The sequence below is a fragment of the Scomber japonicus genome, chromosome 19 (assembly GCF_027409825.1).
Source record: "Scomber japonicus isolate fScoJap1 chromosome 19, fScoJap1.pri, whole genome shotgun sequence".
Lineage (NCBI taxonomy): Eukaryota > Metazoa > Chordata > Actinopteri > Scombriformes > Scombridae > Scomber > Scomber japonicus.
In genome coordinates this window covers 19,182,690-19,210,513 of record NC_070596.1, presented here as the reverse complement: position 1 = coordinate 19,210,513, position 27,824 = coordinate 19,182,690, and the positions used below count along the sequence as shown (strand labels likewise).

The window sequence follows — 27,824 nt, the reverse complement described above, 5'->3', positions numbered from 1 at the left end:
ATGTGCGCATGTGTGTATGTATGTGTATGTGTATGTGTGTGTGTGTGTGTGTGTGTGTGTGTGTGTGTGTGTGTGTGTGTGTGTGTGTGTGTGTGTGTTAGGAGGGGCGGTCTAGAGCAGACACAGGCATCACATTGACAATCTAATTCAATATGTCATGGGCAAATATGCGTTAAAAAACAACTCCATGTGATACATTTTTGTTAGATTGTGGAGAACCTTTTCTTAAAAAAAAAAAATTAAAATGACATGCTTCTTAAACAAAACAGAAAATAGCTTACTGTTTTATGGCGGGAACATACATGTTCTTTAATTATTTTTTTTTAAGTCTTTGCTATATAGTATGCAGCTTTCAAAGAAAACTGAATCTTTTTTAAAATCATAATATCAAATTCCACAAACTGCCAGCAAAGCAGCTGTTTCTTTTGTATCGCATTGAAATGATGAATCATTACAGCCATTTGTTTGCTATTGCAGCTTGTGCCAAAATACTGAGTAAACACTGTATATACTAAGGAAACGGTGGAGGGTTGATATTCTGAATGTAGTACTGCCATGCCTGTGTCTGCTTCTACTATCAGTGTTTTGCTTCCACTATCAAGTAAATATGCGTGTACACAAGCACGTGTGCGCATGCATGTGTGACAAATTCCTTTATAGTAAGATCTACGAGCGCAGCATTTTGTGCCGAATAATTTCTGTTGAGGAAGCACAGAGGAGAAGAAAGAGTGGTGGAGAGCAAGCAAAAGAAAATGCAGCGTTAAACAGATTTCACAATGTGAGTGGCCGCCAAAAAGGACATTCACTGTCCATTCACCCTCAGACCTTGTCCAAAACTTTCTACTTCTTGCTCAGGCGGCGTGTCACCACAATCGCTCGCCTCAGCCCCTGGGATCAAAGATGGCGCCCCCAATGATCCGTCTACACCCTCTAACCCAGCTTCATCCTCATCCTCTTCCTGTTCCTCCTGGACTACTCCTTCACCTTCACCTTCAGCCTCCGCTCCGGCCGCCCCAGACCCGGGGCTGCCCTCTGTCAGCGGTGGGTGAGTCCTGAGAGGGTCCTTGCGGTCTGGATACAACCTTTGCTCAAGGGCCTTGAAGTCAGGCTCAAAGGGGAGGTGTACCCCTGCTTGAGGGGCACCCAGTGCCAGGCCCAGGCCCACAGCAGCACCCATGCCCATTCCTGCACGATACACTTCCATGCCATCAGGTAGCATGGACTTGATCTTGGGCAACCACCGCTTGCGGACACGCCTTGCATTTGTGCACATGTCAGCAGCAATCACATTCATTTCACTCTCCTTGAAGTTAGGGTTGAAATTTTGACAGTAGACTGTAAAAGAGGGAAAAGCAAAAGCTCATGTATACAAATTATCCTCTTTGAAAATTCCATTGCATATTCTGGATGTTTTAGACAATCAACTCACGTTTGACAGCGTTGAGGACCCTGCTGTCCAGGGGTTTCCTACTGGGGTCACTAGTAGAAGAACGGATACCTGTCCCACAGCTATTGGCTAAAGTGTTTCTGCAAGGCAACAGAGCCAACACCAGGGGGCAGAGTCAGCAACAGGCACATACTGTACATTGCATGAACATGGGATTACACACAACTAACCGCACTGCACAACATGGCCACAGATGGAGTGTGAAAGTTGGTTTGTGACAAATAGCAGTAGTGTTGAAGTCGTGCACAGAAGTCAACTCTCACAGTTGGCCCTTAAAGACTAATACAAACTGTTCTCTTTTGTTTCACATGTCTTAATACTCACCTATCAAAGAACGTGGCTAGCAGACGCCGGAGTAAGACTTTGTGTTTGATACCGGCACATAGATGACAGTTCATCAGCTGGCCTCGAGTCATGAACACCTGTGTACCTGTGTGGCATGAAAAAAGAGGATATTTGCTGTGAGGAATCACATTATAGCCCATTTCTTTGTGTTTGAAGAGTCTCTGGGTCTCTCTTCCTCCAATTAGTAGTTCATCTTTTATTCTTTTGTTACATTTAAAATTCATGTTCAAGGAGATCTTAAATGGAGTTTAACAAAGCTTCAGCTGAAGTGAGATTAGAAATCAGGAGAGGAATTGAAGTCGAAGGACATGAAAACAGAGCACTATTTAAATTATTTCTTTCTTTTCAATGCTATCTTGTTCATCACACGTTACATGTTTCCTTTGTGTCTTTTTTAAAAACTTAATTCAGGAATGACACTGGTCAAATCTGACTATGTGGTAACCTTTTGAACTCATATTCATTGGAGATCTTAGAGCTGTTTCTGCCATTCTCCGTTGTAAGGTTGGATACAAGTTGTGTTATACCAGTCTTTTTGTAAGTCTCTGGTCTGACTGCCAAGAGCTATATATGGCAGCCAGACCAAAGAGTTACATTTTTGTCTCATCATACCAAAAAATCCTTTCCCTCATGCTCACAGAGCCCTCTAAGTGCCATTTGGCAAAGTCCTGGCAGGCTGTCATATGGTTTTTACTCCGGAATGACTTCTGTCTAGTCACTCCACCATAAAGGCCTGATTAATGAGGACTGCAGAGATGGTTGTCCTTCTCTCACAGCCTTCTATCTCTGCAGAGAAACTCTGCAGCTTTGTTTTATCCCTTTCAGAAGAGTGATGTGGGTCAAACTCACTATGGCAGTTGAATGACTCAATGCACATCATCTGAAATGGTTTCATGACCCTCCTCCTGACCTCAAAAGCTTCTTTGGTGAGCAGACATTTTAATTAGGGATGACAATTTAATTTAATGTTATTGACACTTAAACATAATTTAACCAAAATGTCTTAATTACATGGTTGAGCACTAATATATGAGTTAGAGACTCAAGTCAGCCTGAGTGGTGATAACCAGATATTTATCTGTTCCAGCAACCACATATTGGTCAAATGTACATTGAATACATCTGTTTGAAAGGCATATTAGAGAAGTCACTGGGTTGTGGGTTGCCTCCTAAATTAATGGCTTCCTTACCAGACTACTAAATCTGGCTGGATTGCGAACTTAAGAAAAAGTCTAACTAATTTTTAAGATTTTCTATTTCAGTTCTCTAAGCTTCTGAATTTATTACTTGAAATTAATTTAATCAGTTAAATTTAATTGTAACTATTGTGTTTTGAAATAGCAAAGGGGAAGAAGTGAAGAATACTTCAAGTACTATACATGTGTCGAGTACATGTGATAGGATGTTTGTATGCATGTGCCTACCAGCTACCAATTCCAGCTTCTCCCCAGGGTCGCCCTCAGTGTAGAGTTTAGGGTGGCAGCGGTAGCCTATCTGGCTGATGAGGCTTGCAGGCAGCGCCACCAGGTCCCTGCGGATCAGCACACAGTTGCGGTTCTCCAAGGCCAAGGGCACCGCCGCCATCTCTGGCTTGTCCTGGACTGATGAAAGCAAGCACAAAAAAGGCCTTAAAATACTCCAGAAACCAAAGAGGTTTTGTGTTACAAAGCAAATCAGGAATAGATACATTTGTATGTCTGCATCCATCCACTGATTTATAAACTATAAAGCTATACTATTATCTACACATATGTTGTTGTTGTTGTTGTTCCCCAGATTAAAAAGATGCTACAAAATTTAATTTAATTTAATCAGTAAAGCAGTTTAAGGTAATCTCATAAAAGTTTTTTGTGTTTCATAAATGTTTTAGAGCATTGCAGATGTATCCCAGATAAGTCGCCATGCTGCATCAGCAACTTGAGTTTTGGAGGGGAACAGATCCGAAGCTGGGTGATAAGTCCTTACCCACAAAATTGTTTCTTCTTACCTCTGAGAGGGCTTGCACAAACACGTACACACAGAGAGCAGGAAAAACTCATTCATTCACTTCCACGCACACATGCACAGATTCTATACCAAAAAGTTTTGATTAATGCATTTGCATGTGCGAACACACTTATGCCTACACACAGACACACACACCCACACACACACACAGGCAAGATGCGCATAGATCTCAAATATCCCACAATGTCACCCTGGGGTGCTCTGACTGATTACAGATAGAGTGGATTTCATAAATATCTGAAACTCTAGAATTTGACAAACCTGTGTGATGCCTTTGAGCTGCAGGATGCTCATAATAATGGAAAGTGTGCGTGTGTGTGTGTGTGTGTGTGTGAATGCAGACGTGAGTGAATATAGCACCTATGCCTGCGTGTGTAGGCAAATGTGCACCAGTATGAAAGTGCGGAAGAAAACCATTACCAAAAGCAGTACAGACCAGCTGTTGGAGCTGTGATAAGGAGTCTGTTGTTGGTCACGATGCACTCCAATCATAACTCCATAAAGCTATCTTTATGCTGAGAGAACCCACACACACTGGAGGCTCAACATCCTGCTTTTTCAAGATGTGCAGGATACATGATTTATGAAAGATTAAATAATGTAACTAGGATGAAATGAACGTGCATCGTTTTTTGTTTTTTGTTTTTTTTGCACAATACATAACAATTCTGGACAAGGAGCAACTACATATGTTCAACATTTATGGTTATATATTTTTGCAAGTCATGCAGAGTTTTACTTTTAGATCGATCTGATATCAAATGTAAATCCTCCATCTGAGCCAAGGGCAATGGAAAAAATAATGCACTTAGTCAGATCTTACATGGATAGAAAGTGAATACGATAATAAAATTGATGCAGGATAGCTTGATAGCATCTGCTCATTTGACCCTTTTTTCCTTTAGACCACTTCAATTTGTTTGGGTTTAGAGTTAAATACCAAAATAGTTTGTATAGTATAATACTTTGTGTACTGGAACATGATATAAAATATTATTGATGGGGTTTTTTTTTGGGAGAGTTTTTCCACTATAGTTTTATAGTATGTGAAATGTGAAACGTAATCCAGAGAGTAATGAGTGCTCTCAGCCAAATATGACATTAGTGTTTGAAGTACCTCTAAGCACTGCAACACTTTACAAAGATTTTATAAAAGGGTCAATACAACAGTATACTCACTCCCGTAGGGGTTAGCTGATCGCCCATAGAGATGACTGTAGGCATCCTCTGTGATTCCGTCATATGGCTCTTCCTCAAACTCCTCATCCTCATTCTGGTAGGATGTGGGACTGTCAGTGGTGGGAAGGCTGGATGACCCAGGACTGGACCTTTCAACTCCAGCTCCTCCTCCTGCTCCACCTCCACCAGGCCCTTGTAGGTGGTAAGAAGGCATACCAGTCATGGGGGTCCCTGCTGCCGTGGTGTAGAACAAGGAACTTGCCCTCGCCAGCCGACTCCCCAACTCCGAAGATGAAATCTTGTGTGTTGAAGGTACTGTCAGGGGTGTTGGGTCAGCCCCCTCCAGTTTAATCTTACGTTGCGGCATGATTAGGGATGGAGACCAACCAGGGGTTGCCAAAAGAGCAGCCACCGCTAGGCCGTTACCATTATTACAAGGACTCTGTGGCTCGGATCCCGTTTCCTCTAAGGACCCTGCAGTTTGCGAGTCACAGTGAGGTGAGTTTGCCTTGAACATTAGGTCCATGCCTCTTTCAACTATATGCTGGATTTGGAGGTAGCCAGCTGTGTACATGACCACCAGCTGTTCGCTAGCTGCCATGGTTAGCTTCCCTGTATAGCAGAAAGTGAGGATCTGCTCAAAGCAAGCAGGTGTGACTGAGGAGGGCAACTCAAATTGGGTCTTGGTGGAGGTGCTGAAGAGGTCACGAAAGTAGAGGCTGCTGGCAGCCAAAACAGCCCGGTGGGCTTTGAACGCCTGACCTGGTTGATAGAAACAAGAGACAAGTTGATATTGATTTAAAAAATCATGTAATTTCAAAGTTCTGTCACTGAAATAAAATCTCCAGATTTCCAGCAAACTGACCTTTGACCAGGATCGATACATCGCAGTAGTGTCCCAGCAGGCGCTGCTCATTAAGGGAGCCCAGAACTGTGGCTCCAAAGTTCGGGATCTCCACATGGAGCAGCTGGGACATGTTGAACGCAGACAAAGAGGAAGATGGGGTTTCAGATATTCACTGCAAACACTGCCAACGAGAGAGGCATCTGTAAAAAAAGAAAAAAAAGAAAAAAGGGTATGGAGAACCCATTGGAGAACTTGAGATACAGTGATAAAGAAGGAGTGAATAGAAAATGCGTGAAAGATGAAAAGAAATGCCAGAGGGAGGTAGAGAGGCGAGAAAGGGAAAATTGAGAGAACCTTAAAGGAGGCAGAGCAAAAATGGAAATAGAGTTGAAATGAAGTGAGAAAATGAACACAGTTGAGGGAGAAGTGAGAGGTGTGTGAAAGAGAGATGGATACAAAGAGATAGTGGGTGAGAGAGTAGAGGCAGGACAGAGAAAGAAAGAGTCAAGTCAGTCCACAAAAAAAGCAAAAAAACACAATAAAAAAAAGAAACAAATACATTACCATGCCTATTGTATACAGTGCATGAAAATGCTGTGAAATACCTTAAGGCTAAGTTATTTTACATGACTTATATTCCAAGAAGCTTAGACTCAAATCAGTATTGCACTCTCAACGCATCCACACCAATACTCTGATGACCTGTAAATCAGCCTCGAGCAGAACTTTTCTCACGGATGAAATCACACTGAATTCAACCAGTTTTTCACATTTTAAGTTGTTCTCCCTGATTTTTTCCCACAACATACCTTTGCTAGCATTCGTCCTCTTTTTAAACTCATAACAACTTACGTCTTAAACACAATTCTATATTAACTTTGATAGCTTTCTTCACTCCTTCTCACTAACATTCTCCAGGCATATTTGCACCTTCTCTCCTTCCCTGAACCTTGTGTCATAGTTTTTTTCTTCTCCCCACCAACCCACACACATATACACACACGCACACACACACACACACACACACACATACACACACATACATATACGCACTAGTTTCATTATTGAGCAATGCTGCAGAACAGTTTCCAGGAATACAAACTGAAAAAAATGTCACCGCCTCTCTCACACACACTCTCTCTCTTTCTCTCCCACTTCATGCACTCCATACAAACAGACATGCACTTTGGCTTACTTACATAAAAGTGTGCATGCCTAAATGCACGCACACTGGCACACACGCACACACACAGCACAGGCTTGCATAGGGAAATTACTGTGTACTCTGGCATGCAAGCACTCACCTGGAGAAACCAGCACACAACTTTTCCCCCCGCTAACAGTCTCTCTCACATGCACAAATGCAGAAAAATGTGCTCACTGTTATCCCAGACAGTTCTGACCTGTGTAAGCCAGTCCTCTGGTTGAGACACACCATGGAGCCTTGATACACACAAACACACCACCAGCAAGTCAGGACCGGGACAGAAGAGGAGTAGTTAGAGATGGAAGGAGAGCAGTCTGATGTACTCCGTCTGGTCGACGCTCTCTTTCACTTAAAGTGTCATTCCCACTGTCTGAAAAATGATTCTCTCTGCTGTCTGGCCGACTTTTCTCTGTCTGTCTTCCACAGCATATCTTCTATCTCTAGATCTTCCAAAGCCCCATTTTCTCTGCTTGCTGTCTGTTCTAGCGCTGTCTCAAAGCCTCCCTCTGCCTCCCTGTCATTATCTCTCTCTGTTTCTCTCCCCTCTCTCTATTCTCTAGGGGTTGAATTCAACAAGTGCCAGTGTAGAGGGATAGAGAGAGAGAGAGAGAGAGAGAGAGAGAGAGAGAGAGAGAGAGAGAGAGAGAGAGAGAGAGAGAGAGAGAGAGAGAGAGAGAGAGAGAGAGAGAGAGAGAGGGAGAGAGGGAGAAAGAGAGAGCAGAGCAGAGCAGAGCAGAGCGAATCAATGATGAAAGGAGTGGGAGGCTCAGTGTGTGCGTGTGTGTGCATGTGTCTGTGTGCGTGTGTCTGATCAATGCAGTATCTATACGTCGCAGGGAGTGGGAGGGAGAGAAACACACAGGCTACAGTTACAGACAGAGACAGAGACTGGGCAGAGCTAGAGAGAAGCAAAGGAGGGAGGGAGGGAGGGAGGGAGGGAGGAGAGAGTTGAGACAGAGAGAAAGTCATTTGAGGACAGTACGAGTAGAGAAAGACAATTAGGTTGAAGCAACTTCTGCCACTTGCCCCTGGACACAGACGCCTATATGGTTTAACAGAAAGAGGAGGAGAATGACTAAGACAAAAGAGAAATGAGAAAAAGCTCTCAGAGGTCATAGTCACCATTAATTAATTAGACAGTGAATAGTGAAACTTCTGAAATCCCTGTTTGACGCAAGTCAGGAGAGAATGCGTCACATCTTGGTGAACAAAAGCTTTACCAAACTAGAAGGAAGCTTTATATACTGTAGGTGATGCAGTAATCCTCTAATCCTTCCAATTGTACAATTTAAAAGGTTAGTCAGAAACACAATCCATCATTTGAAGGTATTTCCCATTTTTTCTTGCGGTCTTTCGAAGACAATAGTTTTAAAAAAAGGAGGCTTTACTTTCGAGCGTGTTGTATATTTTCTCTGAATCATGCAAAGACCTCTTTGCCAAACACCTACACACAAGCAGAGAGAAGTACTGTCTTCACGCAAGACTATTTTGTTTTTCCTGCATGAACTGATAAATGAAATGATTAATTTACGCCTGCAGTTTGGCAGTTTAGCTTATTCAGGTGACATTTCTGTATTTTCAGTTGTTACTTTTTCTTGCATAGAAGTCCTCCCTAAATGTTGCCTTGATGTGAATCAGGGAGGACAGGAGCCAGATGTCGCAGCCAGTGTTAGGCAAGCAAAGACAACGGCTAACAGGGAGGATAACTTCCAGAGAGAAGTGTGTGTGTGTGTGTGTGTGTGTGTGTGTGTGTGTGTGTGTGTGTGTGTGTATGTGTATATATGTGTGTGTGTGTGTGTGGGAGGATATGAATGCAAAATTACTGTGAAAGATGAGTAGGCCTAAGTGTTTTTGTACATCATGTGAGGACTTACTATACACACACAAACACATGTAATTGCAGTGTGATTCAGGCCTGTCACAGTAAAAACTTTGTCTGACCTCTGTGCTGCATTTCGAATGAGGGCCGTACACATTTCGGTGGATGATTTCAAAATCTTGCTCCATCTCTTCACCTCATGATACACAATCTGTTTAAAAAACTAAACAGCTGATGCACAGCAATTTTATATTTGAGTGTGTCCCCAGAAAGTATCCAGACATATTGTGCTTCATTTTTTTTTTTTTTTTTGCCAAAGAAACCTCAAGTGGAGAAAGTTGTGCTAAACTGAGCAAACTTCTACTCTTCAGTCACAGCGGAAATATGAAAGGGAGGATATCACAAAGCGCTCAATGTAGTGAGTCAGAATTTGGTTTAGAGAGCTTTGCCCCAGCAGTGTGATATCTGCACGGCACATATAGCCACACATGAGTGAGCACACACAAAAAGCACAGTCAAATGCAGGAGACACAAATCCACAAACACACTAATACAAACAGACATACACACTCCCCCCCTGTTCTTTCCAACACACAGTCAGGTAATCTCCCTGTGCACACTCAGCAATACACATTCTGTTTGTTTGTCTGTCTGTCCCTCTGTGAACCTGCCAGACTGCTTGTCCATCGGTCTGTCCATCAGTTATTGTGACTATTGTGTCCTTACATTGCCTCTTCTTGCTTCTCCCTTCTCTCTTTTCTCTATCCTTCCCGCCCTGCATACCACGTACCCACTGTCTCTCTGCCAATTAATGCACACAGGGCTGCATTGCAGTGAGGTTGGCGCGTGCCACGGCAGCAAGCACAGTACAGAGTCTACAGACATGCATGTACGTGCCAGCCGGGCAGAGTGAGAGGGGGAGGAGGGAGGGAAAAGAGGAAGAGGGAGGGGAGAGAGAGAAAGAGCAGAGGAGAGTGAACGGAGAATATGTTGAGTCAAGCAGACAGGACGGCGGAGTGCCACACTGCACATATACACAGACACACAGCCGCAGGTTCATGGAAATGTATGCACGAATGAATATGAAACAAGTATGCATGTCGTTTTCATGATGAGGGTGCATAGACACGTACATTCACACACACATAAAAGCACACCTATACACACTCACATACACACACAAAAACATGAACATGCAAATTGCAACCTCCTCCTGCCTGCATTAAATATAGACTTTGCACACCCCTGATAAAAAATATAAGGCATGAACTCCCTCAACTTGTTAGCCTAACGAATGATTATATGTGTGCGTATGCGTGCCTACTCTGCTGCTGGTGGCCTCATTTCTTACTGTGTGTGTGTTTGCATTTCCATGTCAAAGTTGTTCACATACCAAGGCGTGTTTTTAATAATCATTGTTATATACCCAGCTCTGACTTTTGGCACTGTATGTCAGGTGTGTGTGTGTGTGTGTGTGTGTGTGTGTGTGTGTGTGTGTGTGTGTGAGAGTGTGTATGTGTGCCGTTGTCATTTGTGTGTCGAGATATGAGATTTGAATGCTGTACTGATTGCCGTTGTCTGCTTTGTTGGAATGTGTTACATCCATTTTAATCAAGGATTCATACCTACGCACAGTGTTATTAACTGTAGCAGCAGGTCCAGGCATATTTGAATAATGTGAAGAAATGAGACGATTCACCAGATGGCACACACACAAACGCACATACACACAGATTTTAATTACTAGTTATACTGTAGCCACCTATCAAATGACAATAGGGTAACATTCAAACATAAAACCATAAAAGTCATACACAGTTATGATTCATGCTGGCGCCATTTGGAATAGTTAACATAAGTTCAGTCTTGAAGTTAAGTTGGCACCAACTTTTATTCAAGATGCATACCACAAAAACTTCAACCTAAACATATATTAAGAAGAGAAATGTGGATAAAATGTATGACATTGATTAATACCTCTGCAAAACTATAGCAATCAGCGAAAGAACAGTGAACTAAAAAGAAATTTTCAAAGTGAGACGAATAGGGACAGATCCTTCCCCTCTTGCTTATGTTGCCTCTATACAATCTCAATATGAACAGTCCCCTCGTTATAAATATTCAGATCCTGCAGTTGTTCTCATGTCTAAAGTGTACCAGACAACAGATTCTATCCACGTTGAGACAGCAACGCTCCCTGGCAACAGTTCTACCAATCGGGACTGAGCGGGTGTCTGCCTGAGTCTGTCTGAGTATCATTATGGGATGTCGAGAGGGAGAGAGAGAGAGTGAGAGAGGCTGCTTATCACTGCTTATAATGCAACATCATTCTCTGTGTATAGCCCCGCTGGGTAAAGTTGTCTGCACAAAGTCAGGATCAAAATCATCTTTTCTTTAAAAAAACAAACAAACAAAAAGGAAAAAAAAGAGTCTCTCTATGATTCACACAGTTATGTAACAAACAGACAACTATGAAATGATTTGTTGTGGGCTGAATATTGTCTGGTATCTTTCCATTTGTATTCACTCAATATGCACCAATAATGTAACTCGTGGTCTGACTAGAGCAAAAAAAAGAGGCTGAATTCCAGGTTTAACTAATGGCATAATGTTGTCTGTGGCGATACAAAAATGACAAAGTGAGTATAAAATCTTGTAGAAAACCAACTGTTAAACCTGGACAACCTGGACCTACAACCTGTATAATTAATTTGAGAAATGTAATAAAAAGTAGTTTCTAATGAATCAGTGCCTGATTATTAACTTATTGTGCTGCCTAACCTTTGATTTGTTTGTTCTTACTAATAAAGTACTAAGAGTTTTCTGGACTTTCACCTGATGGATTCATTGAACATATATGACAACAAATCTGAAGTCACTGGTTGCCATGTAAAGCAGCTGTAATCAATATTTCATAGTAACAGTTACAAATGATTATGTGATATGATGGGGGAAAATCATAGCAATGAACCCACAGGGAATTATCACTTGACTTTACAGTTCTCTCATTGTTTTGGTTTTTTGACCTGCATCTTCACTGTTTTGGTTACTTTCTTACCATTCACATATGGCTCTGGCAGGCTGAGGAACAAAGGGCTGTAATTAACTGCATTATTTTTCTCAGGAGTTAGTGGAGATCAAAACAGAGCTAAAAGGAGAGTGAATGTTGGAGTCACGTTTGATATATAGCCAGAAGTATGACTCCAAATGAATGCTAATGCTACTCTGAATCAGCTGGATGCGTAAATTGGTGTTCGGATGCTAACACGTTAGCTATATCTACATAAAGGGGACACAGGCTTTTTGTGATTTTATTTTATTCATATACTGTTATGATGTTAGCTATCTATGATAAACACATCCAAGTTCCAAAACGTTAGGTTAACGTATGTAGACCCTCAATTAAACGGCCGCCTGTAGTGTTTGTCACTAATGTTGTCGCTATGTTTTTTTAATGTATCATTCGCGTTGTCCACTCTCACATTTCTGAATGGATATCGGCTCAAACATGTACGGATATATTTGAGAAGTTGACATTTGAGTCAAGAACAAGACAAAGTATTACTGTAGTTTGTTGCATGCTTTGTTAACATAACCTCCAGAGCCAATGGAAGCCTCCCGAGGGGAAACCTCCTAGAGCTGGCCAATCAGGACAGAGTGGGCTTATGAAGGGGGGGGGGGGGGGGGGGCTTAAAGAGACAGGAACTAAAACGGCCTGTTTCAGACAGAGACTTAACTGAGGGGCTGTATAAGGTGTCAATATGAGATAAATAATGAAGGGTTTGAACTGTAAATCATACAAAGTTATACCAGTAGATCCACAGATTAAAACTATAGACCTGTACATGTGCATAGTATGTCAGCTTTAAAATGTGATAATACATCAGTGTTGTTTTCAAAGCTTGCACACTCAAATAGACTGAACAACATCAATTCTAAATGTGCTTCGGGGTTATTAGGCTATGTTGGTTGTGTTCAAATCTATTGGAATATTGCGTTAGTTTTCAGTTATTTGATATTTTGAAAAAGTGACAGCCCTGCAGTTGTTGTAGATATTCTAAATTAAATCATGTAATTCAGAAAATTAAATGACTGGCTATTGCAGTTTGAGTGAAGTTCAAACTGGTAAAAGATAATTTTGTTAATATTATAAATTTGGTCTATTGCCCAGCCTTATTGAATAAGTATTGCCTGCTGCTGCTGTGTTTTTATGTGATCACCTTAAATCAAACGGATTAATTCTTAATTGTCATTTGTGAGAATGAACAATAACATTACTGCTTATCCAGTGCAGAGAAAACAGGAAAAACACACTCTCATGTATACAGAAATATTTATATCATATAATTGTGCAGCAGCTCTGAAGTGGAAGATATATTGCAACTAAAACTCCAACATGTGTTTGGGGACTTTATGAAACCCTAAGTTGTGACATAAAGCTCCTGTAACACTGGGCTACCTGTCAGTGTAGCTTGTAGTTGCAATGATGTGCGTGAGTGGAAACAAGACAGAGGGAAAGACAGAGCATGAGCATGTATTTGTATATATGTGTGTGTGTGTACGCTTGTGTGTGTGAGTGATCCTCCTGAGGCAAAGGCATTGCTAATGGACTCCAAGTGGCTGTGGGAGGTAAACAAACAAACAGTAGCATCATCTACTATCACAACTCTGGTGGCTAGGGCATCATGAAGGCTGCATACACCAATACACACAAGTTTATCATCCTATATACCCTTGAATATATATGACTTTTGGACACACAGTTGAGAGCTGAAGAGGTAGAAATAAAGTCACAGACAAAGATTGAAGGTACATGAGGGGAGATTAAAATGAGAGAAGTGAAACAAAGGGGAGATAGGAGAACAAACGGAGAGACGGAGAGAGGACAGAAAGAGGGAGTGTGTGTGTGTGTGTGTGTGTGTGTGTGTGTGTGTGTGTGTGTGTAAGATGCAAATAGAAAAGAAAAAAGAGAAACGTCACAGGGAAAGTAAAAGAGGAGTAAGAAAATGAGTTGGAGTGATAGACAAAAGTAAAACTCAGAAAGAGTTGTGGGTGAGGGGACAAACTGTAAGACAAACAGAAAAAAGAGCCCTGAAAATAAAACAAGCAAATCCTGCTAAATGACAAATGAAAAGGGGAATAGAATACCAGTATAACATAAGAACAAATAGGGGAAAGTGTTAGAGGATAAGGGCATTTGGATTTCTCGGCAACACTAAGCTCGTATTGCAGAACCACGGGGGCCTACAGGTCGTTCCAGTTTATAGCAACACATGAGTCTGACGTTAGAGCAGCGTGGAAACAAGGACTCACGCAAGACAGATATTTTGAACAAACACTGACACAAGACTGAAAATTCCCCCATTTTCTAACTTAAAAGGAAGCTACGTAAGTAATACAGGAAGAAAAGGAGGGAAGAGAGAGTGTACCATTTCCAGAAATGATTCAGGAGGCTTCAGCAAAATGAGTGTGTCTATGTTAAGCAGCAACATTTGTGTACACAAGAATACAGTATGTGTACTATCATGTGATGTGTCTTTTTTGGGACAGTTTCTAGCTAATAAATCATTTGCATGGACATCTCCACACAGCCACCATGTGACTAAGCGGGTGTCCAAAATACAACACAGAACTGTACATTTGCTGCCTAAGGGCCAATTTCATGCTGCCACGCACTCATCTTCTGGCAGAAAAGTATCAATTTTAATGTGCTCAAGCTGCTTTTTTCCCACCTTTGCTTCTTTTGTAAATGTATGGATTGCCGTGACATAAAGAAATTGTTGATGAAGGGAAAACTGACGGAGGTGTCAATTTTGGTATGCGTGGCATTTATAATTGCACCATTAGGGACATTATGAAGATTATTGCGATAGATGGTCAGAAAAGGGTGTCAGACCATGAATGAGAGCCATATTAACTTTTTAAGCAAATTGATGATTGTTGCATTACTTTCTTGTTGGTTATTTTATTTCTTAAGCACTTGTCTACATCGTGTTGTTTCTCTGCTTAATAAAAAAAACAAAAACTAGTAATAATAAAAAAAAACATTTCTATCTAGTCCTTATTTTTACTGCACTGGTACCTGGTCATGTACTTGACAGGTTAGACCATGGCTGCTTTGAGAGTCTTCTAATGCTTGATTGTCTTGATTTATAGTGACTGTGGTGGACTTAATATTAGAAACACCTCTCTGTACAACACAGTATTGAACAGCAGCACACTCTAAACTCCAAAATGGCTGTTAAGTTGAATCCACACCTCTCTAAAATTGTTTCAAATAAAGCTGAATATTATAACTTTACGAAGGTAAGATTTATTGTAGGGCTATGCAATTAGTTTTAGCTACATGTACCAAATAAACTAGCAGCTAAATGGAAAGAATGAAACAGAGGAATTTATGAGATTTTTTATCATGTATAGTGTTATATGTGCTATATGTGCACAGATAGCTGTCTACCTCACAGAAAAGTGAACTCCACTTGAAACAGACATTATTTGCCCTTGGCATCACGCTTGGGGTGTTGTACTCCTGCCTTGTGACTTTGCTTTGACAAGGACATTGATGTGCTCTCAAGAGAAGCTTTTGTGGCATCTCAAATGTGCTCCTTCATTTCCAAACTGTGATTGTGGCATAACAGGGAGTGTATCGGTAAAAAGGGAGCTAATTGGCTGTGGTAGTCTGCCTTTTGAGCACCTTGATAATTTATTCTTGCAAGTACAATTACAAATCAGGTGTGTCTGTGCTGTGCTAGCGCTTCTGGCCACAAGACATCTGATACTCAAGTATGCTAAAACTCAGTGGATTTGTGCAGTTGCTTGCACTTTGATTTACATGCACAAGGTCCTAAAACTTTATTGATATCCTTTTTAACATGACCTTCATCTGGGGACAACAGGGGCCATGAGATGGCCTGCTGAGTGTCACTGACTGTCACACAAGGACTACAATTAGGTTAGATTTCACAGGAGGTCTCTATGTGAGTGTATGTGTATCAGTGGTGACACACCCTAAGCATTTGTTCCAAACATGATTTAATTTTCATGGTGCATGAGACAGTGAAACATGAAGGAAATAGAGTGAATCAGCATAAAATGAAAGCTTATCGGCTGTGATCCTGCACAGACATATGCTTTACAGAAAGATAACAAGTGAATGGAGTGGTGAGATAATATAAAGGTTTTATTTGTTAGTTTACTGTTATCTACATACTAAATGTATTCAAATATTGATCTGTTGAATAGATTGACCTAGAGTTAAAACTGTTTTCTGTTCATAATGAGCTATTATTGCAGTTCTACTTAAAGGGGACGTAACATACAATTTCCAGGTCTATATTTAAATTTTGGGGGTCTAATGGAATATCTCTGCATGATTTACAGTAAAAAAAAGAAATACATGACATTTATACAGCCCTTCAAGCCCACTCTGTTCTGATTGGTCAAATTCCAAAAGCTGCCCCGCCAGCAGCCAATGGTAGAAGTCACATTTCACATCTATTCCTCATTCTTTACTTGAAATGGAAACTTGTTAGAGTCAGAATCTGACCCGAAATATGCGAGTGGACTGCCATTAGTGGGCATCCGTGAAAAATCTGATGTCACTATGAGGTGGTAGAAATTTTATTTAAAGGCGCCTTTTTTGGCCCTAAAGGTCACCGTACAAAGTCACAGAAATTAAAAACACATTAAAAAGAAGCAACAATACAAATAAAATATAAAAATAAAGTGACAGAGCAATTGGCATCAGATGGAATGGGCAGTTTTAAACAGATGTGTTTTGAGTTGTGATTTGAAATGGGGGAATGAATCGATGTTTCTGAGTTGGGGTGGTAATGAATTCCAGAGATGGGGAGCAGAGCAGCTGAATGCTCGGCTCCCCATAGTGGTGAGACGGGCGGAGAGGACAGACAGGTGTACAGTATGGAGGAAGAGGATCTGAGGGAGCGGGAGGGAGTGGGAACATGGAGGAGGTTGGACAGATATGGGGGGGGGGGCGAGGTTGTGGATGGCTGTTGGAAGACAGGAGTGATGTGGTGGATGGAGGGGGTTCGAGTAATGATACAGGCAGCTGAGTTCTGGACCAGTTGAAGTTTATGTAAGGATTTGTGAGGAAGGCCGAAGAGGAGAGAGTTGCAATAATCCAGACGGGAAGTGACGAGGCTGTGGACAAGGATGGAGGCAGTGTTGGGGGTAAGGGAGTGGCGAAGGCGATTGATGTTTCGTAGGTGGAATTAGGCAGATTGGGTAATGTTATTGATGTGGGATTGAAAGGGCAGTGTGCTATCAAGGATAACACCCAGACTCTTAACCTGGGGGGAGGATGAAACAGACGTGTTATCAATAGTGAGAGAAAAGCTGTTGGTTTTGGATAGAGTGGATTTGGTGCCAATGAGGAGAACCTCGGTTTTGTTACTGTTTAATTTAAGGAAGTTTAGGGTGAACCAGATTTTTATTTCAGTGATGCAATCAGTGAGGGAGGTGGGCGGGAGAGCGGATGAAGGTTTAGTGGAGAAGTAGAGCTGAGTGTCATCAGCGTAACAGTGGAAGTGAATGTTAAATTTGCAGAAGGAAAGGAGGGGAAGGAGGTAGATGATGAAGAGGAGAGGCCCCAGGAGAGAGCCCTGGGGCACACCGGAAGTGACGGAGGAGGGGATGGATTTAAAGGACACTGCAAATGGAGCGTTAAGAGCAGTCTGAAGCTTGAGCTTTTGATTTGCAGGGAGCATTTTAGATGCATTCACCTTAAGTTTTAGAGCTCTGATCATGTTTTAGACACATCCAACATCATAACAGTATAAAAATAACAAAATGAATGATATGACCTCTTTAAAAAGGTACCATGAAAAAACAAAATACACTTTGTTTATATTCACACTTTGTTACTCAACGAAAAATATTATGCATATCCTTGCGGAAGAATAAACACATTAAATGCACTTTCTTGCTCATAAAATATAAAAAAACTGAATTGTCTACATGCATGTTTGCTAGCTTGCAGTCTTCCTAACGGCCATGTTGGCACATTGCTACACCTCTATGTGTGTTACTGCCACCAACAGTCAATCAGCCACGTAGTGTGAAACCAGTGGAAGGAGAGTGCATGCACAATACAAAAAAAACCCAGGCATACTCATAAAATATTGCTCTATAGCACTATTGGTGGTGAGGTACCTTTAAGGGTGCTATTAAACAAGACATTTTTATTTTTATTTATCTTTGAAATGTTTACCACAGCATTGATGTTCCTCTTCCACTCATCTCTTTCGCATCTAACTGTTACAGTCTTTTGTGGTTGATGGTCATTTTGTGCATCTGTTCTATCAACATTGTGATATTTTTCTATGAAAATTCAGTCATCCATGTCAAAAGAAGATATAGAAGTCAAATAAAGCTTTATTCGATGTTATACATTTATCGGTCCTAGTAACCTGTGGGGAGTCAGCAGGTTTTTACAATGATAGTTGTAGTTTTAAGCCACTAACAAATTATTATAAAATTATTGAAAAATGGTTTCACTCAATGAATGTTACGATACAGTGAAAGAAAAAGAAAAAAATGATAAGCCATCCTACTTCTTACTAAGCAATTTCACAGCCTGATTGATCTCAGCCCTCTTGATCAGCAAGATTTGAGCCTTCTGAAAATAAAATAATTCTAACACAGATTAATAATTCATGGGCATTCCTCTAAAAGAACCCAACAACAAACTATCTTACTGTAATGGCTTTCCAGCTAAACATTGAAAAATTATAGCTAAGAGTTGATTACCTTCTGATATGGCCCTTATTTAGCTCTAAAAATTGACCATTTTAGGACCTTCAAGTGTCTCAACTGGTCAACTCAAGTTTATTTCCTGTTGCAGTGTTTTGTAATGATGGGAACATTTGACATATTGCAATTAAGTTTTAATGAAAATGTGTTGTGATAAATTAAGTCAGTGGATTTACATCCAAGAACAAATTAAAGAGGGCGGAATTTGGCAATGGTATTTTTCTGTATTGGAAAAAAAAGATCCTAGTAGGTGGATCATGATGATAAAAAGAAGAAAAAAACAACTTGAATGACTAGTTGTGTCTTTAAGTTTCATGTGTGTATAAAAGAGAGTGAGTGAGTGTCACAGAAGTGAAGCGAGAGGGGAGATATTGAGAGCATAAACATGCCATTTTGATCACTCTGCGCTGTTGTTCCTGAGCTGAATGTTCTACAGTGACACATGCGTGACATCAGAGCAGCCCAACATGTCCGCCAGAGGAGCCCAGTGCAATGCAAAAATGAGGACACATCTTTCAGCATCAGTGCCCCACTGTCTACAGACAGGCATACACAAACACACACACCCACGCAGACAAAGACATACAGAGAGAGCGGTGCCCACAACGAGATCCCCATGTATTTTTCAATTAGCGCAAAGAGAATGCTGTAATTCATTCTCTTCCATGGAAAAAAGCAACAGGGGAACGAAATGCTGTTTGATATCATGATCATGGTAGGTGAATCAAAAGAATGTCTCATGACATGCGGCAAAGATTTCCCTTGATAAAAATCACAATGTCGTCTAGTGTTGAAATGTATCATAAAAGACGGTTTGTTCATGTGCACAGCAATACATACAAATTTATTTGGAGTGCATGCACTCAGCCTTCCCTACCTCCACCCACTCACACACACTTTACTGTGACCTAAGAATCTTCCAGTCAGCACCAGACTAAGCTAGCATACATGTGCTCAAATAACATGTCACCTTGGATAACCTCATTACACTGGTAAAACACTGAAAGGGGCCTAGCTGCCCTATGTGAGCACAGCTTGTTTATCTCTCTCTCAAGTCAGAGTTGAGCAAAAGAAACAGAAAAAACAGAAAACAGAAAAAAGCACCATGCCCACACAGCTAAAAAAATCCCATGCATTTTTTCCATAGATATACGTATGTGCTACGTATAGATATATAGATCATGCAGTTGGGAATTAGAAAATGGTGATTTCATTTAGTTTCACCAAAATTAACACGCACATAAAAGAGAAATGCTTACGACACATATTTATCTTGCAAGAAACAATTAGCTTGTGATATGGAGCAATGCGGCCTGCTGTTTTCATGTCCTAGCTACAAAGGAGCATTTTATTCAATAAAAACAAAATTATTTATATTAAAGCATAGTTTGATAATTTGATAAAAGTCACTCAATCACTGTTTTGTTGAGACTTTTGAGATTGATACAACTCTCACAGCTTTATTGTAAATATGAAGCTACAGCCACCAGCCACTTTTCTTACCTTAGCATAAAGGAAAGCAAGCCATGCTAGCAGCTTTGAGGATCTGCTTAACAGTGATGCTTTGAGCTAAATGCTCATATCAGCATAATAACATGCATATTGAATTTAGTTTTGGACAAACTAAATGTTTGACCTGATTATGGCACTAGATAAATCATCAGACGATTAAAGTTTTTATAATTTATCCTCTGGGCATCACATGTAGCTGTGCCAACTTTCACTGCAGTCCAGTCAATAGTTAATAGATATTTCGGTTTAAAAAAAAAATAAAGAAAAAAAAAGTCAACCTCATGGTGATGCTGGAGCCAGGCTATCGCCAACATTATTAGGACTTGGATCTAGGTACCATGAATATCTCAAATTAATTGGGAAGATGTTGTGATACTTGTGAGAAAACTTTGACCTGTTGTCGGCGCTAAAGCAAAAGTCAGAGGATCACTAAAGTCATAAGAATGTATCTTCTAGGCAACCTGAGTATGTGCAGCAAATGTTGTGGGAATATTCACCAAATAGTTTTCAATATATTTTAGTCTGGCTCACAAATGTCAACCTCTTAGTGGCGCAAAAAGAAAAGTCAGGGGATCACCAACGTCAATGGGATTCATCCTCTGGGGACAACAAATAGGCTGACCAAAATTTGATGGGAATCCCTCCAATATTTCTTGACATGTTTCAGTCCAGCACTTCTAAAGCTAACTCATGAACATGTGACATAATATCTAATTTGTTTAATCCGTACAAAACCATGGGTTGTAAAAACGACAAGTTGTGGTTTAATGGGAGGTTATGAGATGGACTATTTCTTGGCCAGGAGCATCGACTTCCTAGAATCTTGTTGCCGTGAGGTTGCCAGGAAACCGGCTGGGTTTTTAATTTTTTTTCTTTCTTCTTTTTAACGTATGACATAAACAAAATATTAAACTGTTTAATTGGTGAACTTTAGAGGTACTGGTGGGTGGATTTCTTTTAACCATCTGTCAGAACCAACCTAGCATTCCCCCCCAGTTTCAAGTCTTAATGCTAAGCTGTTTGCAGCTTTGTATTTAATGTAGCAATGTGAGAATGGTATCAATCTTTTCTTAATTTATTTTCAAAATTGTGGAACTATTCCTTTAATATTTAGAAATAAGTTTACAAATTCAGGGTAGATCAACAGATTATAGAATTAAGTGTTGTCATCAGAATAACCACAAAGCAAATTACATTTCCAGAAATAAAACATATTAAAATGTCTTTTACCTTCTGCAGGGAACACAACTGTAATGATGTGCATCAGGTAGGTAGTGCTGTTATTTAGCAGTAATTGCTAACGCATGTTAGCTGTGGAAATGGGAGGGGGGATGTGTACTGAAAACTACCCGCCTCAGATTCCTGTCTTTTTCCACTGGCCCCCACCAGCATTCTGCCAGCCTCTCAGTACATGAAGAGCACATACAGGACAGGTCATCGCCACAGAGAGGGGGTCAGCCTATCTCCCTTCCTCACTTATTACCTTAAGCGCTAATTTGCGAGCTTTGTTTACTGGCATGAGTCTTGAGAGAGGCTTGAAGTTTGCAGCAATTTAATTATGTACAGCATACAGCAAAAGAGCATGGAAAATTGAGGTGGTCTGCAAGGATAAATGCCATCCACAGTGCTCTCTCTCTGTCTACTTCTGTGCGAGTGTGTGTGTCTGCACGATTCTGTGAAGCTTTTATCTATGTGTTGGTGTGTGCGTGTGTGTGTGTGCTTGCGCATGTCTGAGTGTGTCATCCCCAGAATTATAGGTTTAACTTTCACAGCAAGTCTCGTGTCCCCTCACTATAAATCTGACGATCTGGGAAAACTGTCCTAAACCCATTCAGGATACCGTCTACTTCATTTAATGAAGCCATCACAAAGATAGGAGGAATTAAAAAGTTAATCTAAGCCCACATATTTTCTCAAGAGATGTTTACACAAATGCCAGAGATGTTATGATCGTGAACACGACGTACTGTAAATGAAATATACATAGGGTGTTCAACACAGGTTCCCAGAAATGGAAATCAAGTGCCAGTTAATACGGATGATGATCACACAAGAAAGTTGAAAATGTTTTCAGCTTTTTCGAATTGCTCCTAATGCATATTACCTTAACAAGTGAAATAAGCTCTATATAAGGCTACATAACCTTCATGAATTTTTAACATGCTGATGCCACAAATACCGTCAAATGAGGCAAAATAGCTTTGACTATGAAGTATCATTAAGTGCAAAATCTAATTCTCCATCCTGTTTGAGAACGCAATCTCATGACTGTATCAGAAACACATCCCTGTCATACTTCTCAGCACTCTGTAATTCTCTGCTATGGTTACGTGCTCCTATTCATGCTGAAAATACTTGGAACAATCAAATGTGCACATGCTCCCTTTCTTTTCTTTTTTCTACTCAGGCACAAATGCACAGACATGCACAATCACACACACACACACACACACACAACTAGCTCACGCAACACAGGCACGACATTCATGCCATGTGATCTTGCTAGGCATTATGCCAACGGCCAAACATGTCACTTACCAGAAATCTCTGAGACAGAGCGAGAGAGTGAGACAGAGACAGAGAAAGGGGGAGTGAGAGAGTGAGAGAGGATTCTGCACATTTGTCAGTTTGTGAGAGCTCCTTGTCAAGTGTAAGTACAGTACATACACAGGGAACATGAAATGTAGCTGCTACAGTCATCTGCAATGTACTGTGGTGTGGGGGCAGTCAGTTCTGAGAAAAAATAGACACGTGATCTTTGAGATCTAATGTGGAATTGTTCTAAGGAACATGCTATGTTTACTGTTCATTGTCTAAATTCTTGGAGGGCTTCCTGAAAAGCACATAGCGAGCCAAAGCAACACAAATCAGTTACATTTCAAGACTCTTAATAGCTTTTGCTGATCCTCTCGTTCTCTAAATCGCTCCCTCGCTCTATTTTTCACTTTTCTGTACGTACATAGATGGACTGTAGCTGTGTGTTTGCACACAGTGCATGACAATAAAGCAGCCAAATTTAGACTTTATGGTTTCACAAACTTAGATCCATAGCTGCTTTATTATCTGCGTGTGTGCTTCAAACCACAGCGAGAATAAAAAATGAGAGTGCAAAATAAACAGAAAGGCAAACACACTGTAAATGCTTTATGTTTTTATCTTATCCTCTAATGTGTTTTCCTCAAGTAAAGCTGAAAGTCGGAGGCAACAGCAAAAGTATGTAGTACAGTTCCTAGAAAAAATTCTGGCACATTAGTTACATTTTAAATGAGCAGAGATTTGAGGATTTCGAGGAACTGCCCTGCCCTCTTTTGTGGCTTTGGTAATAACCTTTAACACCTTCCACTGAACATATAAATGGTATATTTGCCAAGCAACAGCTTTTTGTCAGCTAAAACAACATGAAACAGGCTTATCTTGTAGTGGCAAATTCATAGATTATGTCATAAGTGTATTATCAAGACAACTAAACAGCTTTATATCCTTTTTTGCTGACCAAATATTTTCGCTATTGATTCAGGTAGGCAATGTAAGCCAACTGAGTAGCTTCTGCATATGAGTTAACAGACAAGCGAGTGGAACATTGGTCATTTGGATGTAATTTAGTTTATCTAAGTAAATTTATCTTTCAGCTGCGTTGCCAAATTAGCCCATTTGGCATTCAATCTGATTTGATGTGACTCCCAACTTAATTTTGGCTTTGATAAAGAAATATGTGGACTAGGGCAGGTCAATGGGGCCTCCAGCTTTGTTTGCTATTCATCTGCATTCAATGAGTTCATGAGAATTTATACCACTATAAACCCACTCATGCGGTTGAGTGGATACTCTTCCTGTGTAAGTAACTGAGTAATATTTGCATCTTTTGAACCCTTTGGATGGTAAACACCAAAGTCATCTCAGGTTTACAGGAATATACTAGATATGAACTAGTCTCACATTATCAGAGAATTAAAATATTGTACTTTCCTTTAAATTGTTCATTAGCTTTCTGTAAAAAAACAAACAAAAAAAAACTTGCTGCAACAGGAAAACCTATTTGACAAAGGATTTGCATATTGACTAAACAGAGCCAATGTAATGCAGAACTGGAAATAGTTCAGCATGATTTGTGAGCACATTTTAATTGTTGCCACTTCAAGGAAAAAACAACTTGACACCTACACAAGAAACTACTGTGCTGGAGTACAGACCAACTGATTTGGAAAAAAAAGCAGCAAAAACTAGAACAAGCTTAACATAAAACATATCATTTGTATTTTTGACAGCTATAAAAATGATGTGATCAAGCTATGTTTATGGATACCACTGAGCAAACAACCAAACTGGCTTAACATACAGTACAGTAGAAATACATTTCTTCACAGTTAATCTTCACTGTGTGGATTTCAATTCCATGAACAGCAATCAACAAGCCTCAACACACACACACTCACACACACACACACACGTACACACACGTACACACCGGCAGCAGTAGTCTGTCCATCAGGCTTTAACTAGAACAAGCTTGGCGCTACATAGAAAATGCAAGGCGTGTGTATGTATGAGAATATGATGTATGACTGGTGCCCTGTATCGCATACCATCAGCAATGACTCATCACTGTCTCAGGAAGGGAAAATCACACACATATAAACACACTCCCCACACAAGTATACACACATACAGAGAAAAGTGCACCAAACATGAGGGCACACACACACACACACACACACACACACACAGGAAAATGAATGTCTTACTGGCTCTGTGTGATATGGTGTGGTACTTTCAGGGGGACTTTTTCTTAGAATGTAGTTTGGAGCCATAAATGTCTTTTAATCAAGCAAATCTTTTTGCAAAAACAAACCTCTGATTAAGATGAATTTAATATGACGGCAAGCAGTTTTACTCTTCCTATGAGTTTGTTTTTTGTAAAATACAACTTTAGAATATGAAAAACACTTCAAACACTTGAAGTCAGCTTGAGGTCACCTTGAGCCACCTTGAAATCACCTTGAGTTTTTTTTTACAACCGCTAATGTTGATTAAGTGATGGTTAATGCTAACCTGTAGCATGAATTGAGACAACACCAACCAGCTCATAATTAACACCAACCACCAGTCAAATGCTGGTAACATTTTCTAATTGGCTGGTATATTTGCTTCACTCACTAGCCAAAAAGACATTGATAATATATTGAGTGGCTGGTGAAATTTGAACATTCACTAGCCATTTGGCCCCCAGACAAAAAAGTTAATTTTTAACCCTGCACCAACTTTTTTACATTTAACATGAGATGAGGCAAGTCCCTCACTGAGGTAAGAATCTCACAGACTTCGTGTTTTTTCTCCCTCTCTCACCTGCTCTGTCACCATCCGCATCAGTTATATTTGAAACCGTGCTGTCGTTCTCTCTCCTTGACACTCCCCACTTGCACACAGCCCCGGGCCCCCTTGTGGAATGCTGTATAGTGTGAGGCCTATGGAGGAAGGGCATCCCAGGACACGGCAAGAACACACACACACATGTACACACGCGTGCACACATGAGCAAACACACTCACCCACCACATGCAAGCACACACACACAGACAAATACAGCTGTTGAGAGCCATCACAGCCCTTTGGCAGACACCCAAGTCAAAGACGAGTGGTGTTGGAGGGCCTCCGTTAGAGAGAAAGAGAAAAAAAGTCCCACATTTTCCATGTATGTTGTGTTTAACACTTAAGATAGAAACTTGACAAAGCCGCATTACTCCGAACTGATTTCCCCATAGTGGGGTGGGCGGAGAGGAATATCATAAACTCGATAAAAGCTTTGTGTTGCCTTAGGGTTGGCAAGCACACCTACAGTATGGATGCATACTCATTTAGATTTTCAACAGGAAAGTACAGTATTATTCACTATGATCATTTATGCATTGAAGAAACAGAAACAGAACGAAAACCCTCTCATGTGGGATTCAGAACTGTAAAATGGTGAGAGGTGTGTTTTTAAAAAAGCTGTGAACTTCACACTATATACTTAAATGATTCAAGCAACACTCTTAGACTCAATTTTCAGCACCTAACCTGTTCAACATCTGTCTGTCTGTCTGTCTGTGACCACGATGCTGCTGCAGGTATACTGTAAGTTACACACTAAAGTCTGGTTTGTAACCACATGACAAAGAGAAGATATAGACCATAACAAATTCACAAATATTTGGCATTTTGAGAGCAAACACATGGCTCAACTAAGAAAACAAGAATGCGAGCAAGGTGATGTAAAGAAAGTGCTTGTGCAAGAGGGAGAGAAAGTGACAGGAAATGAAGAAAATTGCCACAAGCTACACACCGGCTAGCCACACACACACTGCATGTACACACAGGAGGAGGGGCGGTATTATATGTACTGTATATAGTCAGCTGGCTTCTACTGGGTTCAGGTGAGGTTAATGTTGTCTCAACTGACAACTCTTGACAGTACAGGCAACTGTCAAGTGATAGGATGAAACTTATTTTTCAACTTTCACATTTATCCTTAACATTTCAACTGATTTCTGACTCTGATAGACTTACAAACATAATCTATCAAATTGTTTTGATCCCTTTTGGTCCATGATCGTATTCTGCCTGAAGACAGAATTTAGGTATTAAATCATGAATTCATAACATCTCTTGAAACTATGAAGCAAATTACTAAAGGCTAAATTAAAGCCTGAACCGAGTACAATTTTAATGCTTGTGGCAGCCAATAGTATTGGATCATATTAGAAATCCTACACTTGTGAAATAATGCCCCATGACAACGGCAACAACTTCAGCTGTTTTGAAAACTGTCGCAATCATGCAACATATAGGACTACAATAGATGCATTATGGGTGGAGATTTTTTGGGGGGGATTTTGACTTCATCGTGACGCAAGACCGATAATATCATGCCACTTTCTCCACTCATACAGTTGAAACTGTGTCAACACTATTTCCTGTGGTTTCAAAAGTGCTGCCCAAATTATCATCAAACTACAATCTTGCGAGGAAAAAGAAAAGCAACTACACATACTGTCAGTCTGATTAAATTCTTGTCGGTGACGCTGTGGGAATCACCATCATCCTCCGCGTATAATCTTCACATTTCGTGACATTACTTTTATGAAAGTTGAAGCTCAAGTTTAGGCAGTAGTTGTTTTTTTTCTTATCAAAATGAATGATCATACTGTGCTGTCAGCAGATTGCAGGGGTATGCAGATGCCTACTGTACACATAAAGAGGGAGAAGCGAGGGAATAATGCATGGTAAAACCTATGCGTCATACATATCAGGCACTGTAAACATCAAACCAAGACAGAGGGGGATATATTTACCCGATTCGTCGCTATTCCATAAACTGCAGCTGCAGATGTGGCACACGCTTTCTCTTCGGATAACCTATAAAGTTTGCGGGGTGTAGAAAAAAAAAAGCAGGCCCCGGTTTTCCCCTCGTCCGCTGGCTCCACTCTATCACTCTCGTCCTATCTTGGCCGCTCGTCCCCCATCTCTCTCTCTCTATCTATCCCACTCTCTCTTTCTCTCTCTGCCCGCTTCTGTCCCTTTTGCAGGAAGTGAACGCCGCTCACATGAACAGTATACGGACTGCAAGCAGCCTGACATCATGCACCAGTCGGTAAAGAGTTCTTTTTAAAGACACAGACATGTTGGTCGGACCTGCCAGGTTACTGTAGGTACA

At 40.6% G+C, this 27,824-nt stretch overlaps 1 protein-coding gene across 4 annotated transcripts; it reads right to left on the bottom strand.

Moving 5' to 3' along the window:
• Positions 1–349: 349 nt before the first annotated feature.
• Positions 350–27,824, bottom strand: LOC128380044 (nucleus accumbens-associated protein 2). 4 transcript variants are annotated; one of them, XM_053339714.1, is made up of 7 exons: positions 27,463–27,824; positions 5,844–6,025; positions 4,979–5,740; positions 3,217–3,393; positions 1,772–1,877; positions 1,430–1,527; positions 350–1,335 (listed from the first exon to the last, which is right to left on the bottom strand). In XM_053339714.1, exons 2-7 carry the CDS (start codon positions 5,953–5,955, stop codon positions 803–805), a joined length of 1,788 nt encoding a protein of 595 aa, XP_053195689.1. In that variant the 5' UTR covers positions 5,956–6,025; positions 27,463–27,824; the 3' UTR covers positions 350–802. The 4 variants fall into 4 exon arrangements, with proteins under 4 accessions (XP_053195689.1, XP_053195691.1, XP_053195692.1 ...); XM_053339716.1 differs by lacking the exon at positions 27,463–27,824 and adding an exon at positions 6,431–7,718; XM_053339717.1 differs by lacking the exon at positions 27,463–27,824 and adding an exon at positions 7,130–7,718.

Coding starts and splice junctions, on each gene's coding strand:
- LOC128380044 (XM_053339714.1), bottom strand. CDS start 5,955: ATGTCCCAGCTGCTCCATGTGGAGATCCCGAACTTTGGAGCCACAGTT. Junction 1,878..3,216: donor GAAGCTGGAATTGGTAGCTG/GTAGGCACATGC, acceptor CATGCCACACAG/GTACACAGGTGTTCATGACT. Junction 1,336..1,429: donor GGTCCTCAACGCTGTCAAAC/GTGAGTTGATTG, acceptor CCTCTTTTACAG/TCTACTGTCAAAATTTCAAC.